Here is a 3,680-nt window from a genome sequence, read left to right as displayed (position 1 = left end):
CATTTAAAATTTGGTATGTCTTGGTAGATGGAGAAAACAAAACCTGTGGGAGTTTTGTAGGTGTCCAGTCAGTGGCCGCAAGGGAACGTTTAACCATTCCACCCAGCTCCCTAGCCTGGTGTCCAGGATGTAAGGCCAGTGACACATGGGGAGCTGCCTCATCAGACATCATGTACCACTGTAATTGATCTGTTGTAAAAGTAACCGCTGCTGCCACTCCCTCCGGTGCCGCAAAAATGCACGACATGTTCAGAGACCAAGCCCGCCCCTCACACTGCTTTTGGAACATGTGCTGGTACCAGGTGGTGTCATGCCTGTCATAAAACAGTGTAACATGAGGTGGGTCAGGGGGAGGGACATAAGGATGTAGGAGTGAGAGCCACGGCCGCCATTGCTGAAAAGCAGTCCAAACTCCTGGTTCAGCAGGTGTTTCAACTTCCAATAATGCCCAGTAGATGTCAGCAGAGTCCGCCAAACAGGAGGAGGGTTGCAGCAGAAACTGACCACCTCCCTCTGGCCCATCAGAGCAGGGAAGTACAACCCCAGTAGGGAGAGTCACAGTTAGGCCTTGTGAAGAGCAGAGTATTGTGGCTCCTAATTTAATCAACAAGTCTCTTCCCAGTAAATTCACAGGCGCCTGTTTTGAACAAACATAGCTGTGTAACAAGGTCTGATCTCCAACCGTTGTGGGGAGGGGCACGGTGTAAGGCAGAGTTTTAGGTTCCCCAGATATGCCCACCACTGTAATCACTCTGTCAGTAAGTCTTTCACGAGCAACATCCTTAATGGTGGAGTACGTAGCTCCAGTGTCCACTAAAAAGCTGCTTCTTCTTCTATCTACAGTTATGGACAGCATAGGGTCCGCCGTTGTCCCTTCACCGTCCTGGGCAGTCTGTGGGGTGTCCTATAGCTGGGGACCACCCTCGTAGTACTCCCACCCCATCACAGGCATCTGTGGGGCCGGGGGCACTTCAACTAAAGCACCACGAGGTCCACCTCTGTGGCCAGGATGCTGATAGGGCCCACCACGGGCTCCCCTGCCTCTTCCAGCAGCCGGGTTCAAAGGGCACGCTTTAGCCCAGTGTCCAGGTTGTCCACACCGGAAACAAACATACATCTGGCCTCCCCTACCACCTCCCATCTGACCCCTTCCCCTGAAACCACCTCTGTTTCCTCCAAATGGGGAACCTCTCTGCCCATAAGGGGCCGGGGAGTGATAAGCACCATACTGGGGGGGCTGTGGATCAGTTGGCCATGGGTTCGGATACAAATCAGGGGCAACTGGACCAGGAGGGGGAGCCGCAGCGGCCACAAGCTGCTTTTTAGGCTTGTCACCTTTTCCACCCAGGTCGTTTTTAGCTTTCTGCAGCTGAACCTTCAACAGTTGCAACTGTAAATCTTCGACGCTCTCCGCTTTATCATCAGACTTAATCTGCACTTTGTTAAGATTAAAAATCAAATGTTTCTTCCAGATTGCAAAGTCACAGTCCTGCAAATCAGGATTATCCTCCATTTTCTGGCTTACTGACTCCGGAATGCCCCTCAGCACCGCCCTTCTAAACCACATGCTCTGTGAACAAGTCCTACTGGGGTGATGACCTGTATGGTTCACCCAGTCTTCAACAGCCTGATTTAGATAATGGGTGGGATTTTGCTTTCCCTCCCATTTAAATTTCTGTAAGGTGCCTTGATTTTTGGGTGGGAATTGTTTGCGCAGGGCCGGTCCAATAAACCTCAAGGCCTGCATTAGTGGCACCTCGTTCTCATGCATGGTAGTACCCGCATTTTGTTCCAGGTCCGCTGCCTGAGATCGGGATGTGCACCTAGTTATAATAGCTCTAAAATCTCCCAGTGCGAGGTCCTGTCCAGCTGTGTATTTATCCAAACCAGCCAACCAGGCATTCCCTCCCTCCATTATGTCAGGGAGTTTGTCCACTAGGGCCTGGACATCTCCGAATGAATAAGGTTGATACACTGGTGTACGTTGCGCTTTAGTCTGGACCAGGGGAAATATGCCTGGAGGCCGAGGCACAGGGCCCTTAGATCTAGTCTGATATCCTAAACTGGGAGGGGTAGAGGGGGGTGTATTGTTAAGGCCACTGAGTTCATCATCAGTATCCTCAGTTTCTTCCCCGCCTGGTGGGGTAGCAGTGTCAGCAAAAACGTGGGCTAAACTCATCTGTGTTTCCGGATCCTGACGGCCCACCAAAGACATGGTAACTGTGACATTTGGTGAAGTGCCAGGCTCAGTTTTTGCAATAGCGGTCAGATCTCCCTTAACAGCGACAGGAGTGCTGGCAAAGGGGTTGGACCGGGAAAGAGGGGCTGACGCAACACGATTATTCACCTGGACCACTGACCTATGTTCATTTAAGCAGCTGCGTAATGCTGCTTCTTGATCAGTTAATTGTTGTTCAGTGGGTTCCTGTCTGTTCATTCGAACCGCAAATGGTGCGCTCGCAAAGGGGTCAGTTAGGCCCTCAGATCCGGTTCCAAAACAATGGGACATAGAAGAGGGGGCTCTACTACTAGCTGAGGATGTCGCCGACAGAGAGGAGCTTCCTGGGCAAAAATGCTTGGTATCTATGGGAGTTGGAGCTACGGGCGGTTCTTCTCCAATAGTCATTATTCCACCAGAGATATTAAGTACCGGATATATGCCTGCTGAGGGAGGAGTTGAGGCAGAATAGGGAGGTGGCTGAGACCTATTTTTCTTCATGTGTGGTTTTGCAGTTTCCCATAAACACACCCAGTGATTAAATTTAGCTTTGCGGCCTGCGTGCTTATCTGCTTCCTTTCTGTGTCTCACCCCGCTCATCACACCTGCACCTGCTGCTGCTGAGTTGGCTTCTTCCTCTTTCTCTTTTGCCTGCATAGCCTTATTCTGCCAAATTATTCCCCAGTTACCACTACTCCCCTCGTCCTTTCCCTTTTCTTTCATTAACCTTTCAGCTGTTTTCCTCAATGACTCTTTCTGCTTTTTTGCTTCTTTAGGCTGGTGTGTGGAGTTGATGACTGTCTCAACACATGTTAATTGTTCTCCCAATGTGCTAAGAATAACACCGGGACCCCAACCATCATCATTAGTTTCTCGATCTAATTCTCCATCCATTTTACTGTCAATGGAGGAGTGTTCTTTTATTGATTTTAAAGGAGAATTTGGGCCAGCTGGGTTTCTGCCTCTGTTAGGCACTAACAGCTGGGGCGCTGCTTTAAAGGTGAGTCAGCACTGAAATATCCCTTCAGGTGTTACCAAGCTTCTACCAAACCGGAGTCTGGCGGGTAACCTTGCCTAGAGCTTCCTGATAGGGGTGCTAGTTGGTTGTCACCTTGTTCACACGTCTCATTCACACTTCATACATTACCTGCAGTCACTCATTACCCTCCTTATGTATGTAATAAATGTGTAAAAAAAAAAAAATTCTATGTGTGGTGTATTATTTTAACCAAAAGAGGAACCTAGTTCCTTTAATTGTGTAATCTGTGAACAACGGAGAACCAAACTGTCCTGCCCAGTGTTCCACAGCAAGCATTCAGCGTGTATTTATGTGTGTCCAATATCAAACAGAACATCAAAACATTTAAAACACTAAAATCATCGGGGTTTTAAGAAGAGATCCGTTTTCTCCTATTGATCAAAGGGACCCCTCCTTTGGACTCCAACCAGTACTTCTCCTTTT

The 3,680-nt window shown here is 49.0% G+C and overlaps 1 protein-coding gene across 1 annotated transcript; it reads right to left on the bottom strand.

The window, feature by feature from the left end:
* Window positions 1-520: 520 nt before the first annotated feature.
* Window positions 521-3,409, bottom strand: LOC146611612 (uncharacterized). Its single transcript, XM_085342733.1, has one exon. It carries the CDS (start codon window positions 3,110-3,112, stop codon window positions 905-907), a length of 2,208 nt encoding a protein of 735 aa, XP_085198859.1. The 5' UTR covers window positions 3,113-3,409; the 3' UTR covers window positions 521-904.
* Between the last annotated feature and the right edge of the window lie 271 nt (window positions 3,410-3,680).

Source organism: Diplotaxodon limnothrissa, linkage group LG19, assembly GCF_057381915.1.
Source record: "Diplotaxodon limnothrissa isolate DT_005_m linkage group LG19, D_limnothrissa_male_GT1.1, whole genome shotgun sequence".
In the NCBI taxonomy this organism is placed as follows: Eukaryota; Metazoa; Chordata; class Actinopteri; order Cichliformes; family Cichlidae; genus Diplotaxodon; species Diplotaxodon limnothrissa.
The sequence above is the reverse complement of the archived record's forward strand: the minus strand, read 5'-3'. Positions and strand labels throughout refer to the sequence as shown.

Coding starts and splice junctions, on each gene's coding strand:
- LOC146611612 (XM_085342733.1), bottom strand. CDS start 3,112: ATGGATGGAGAATTAGATCGAGAAACTAATGATGATGGTTGGGGTCCC.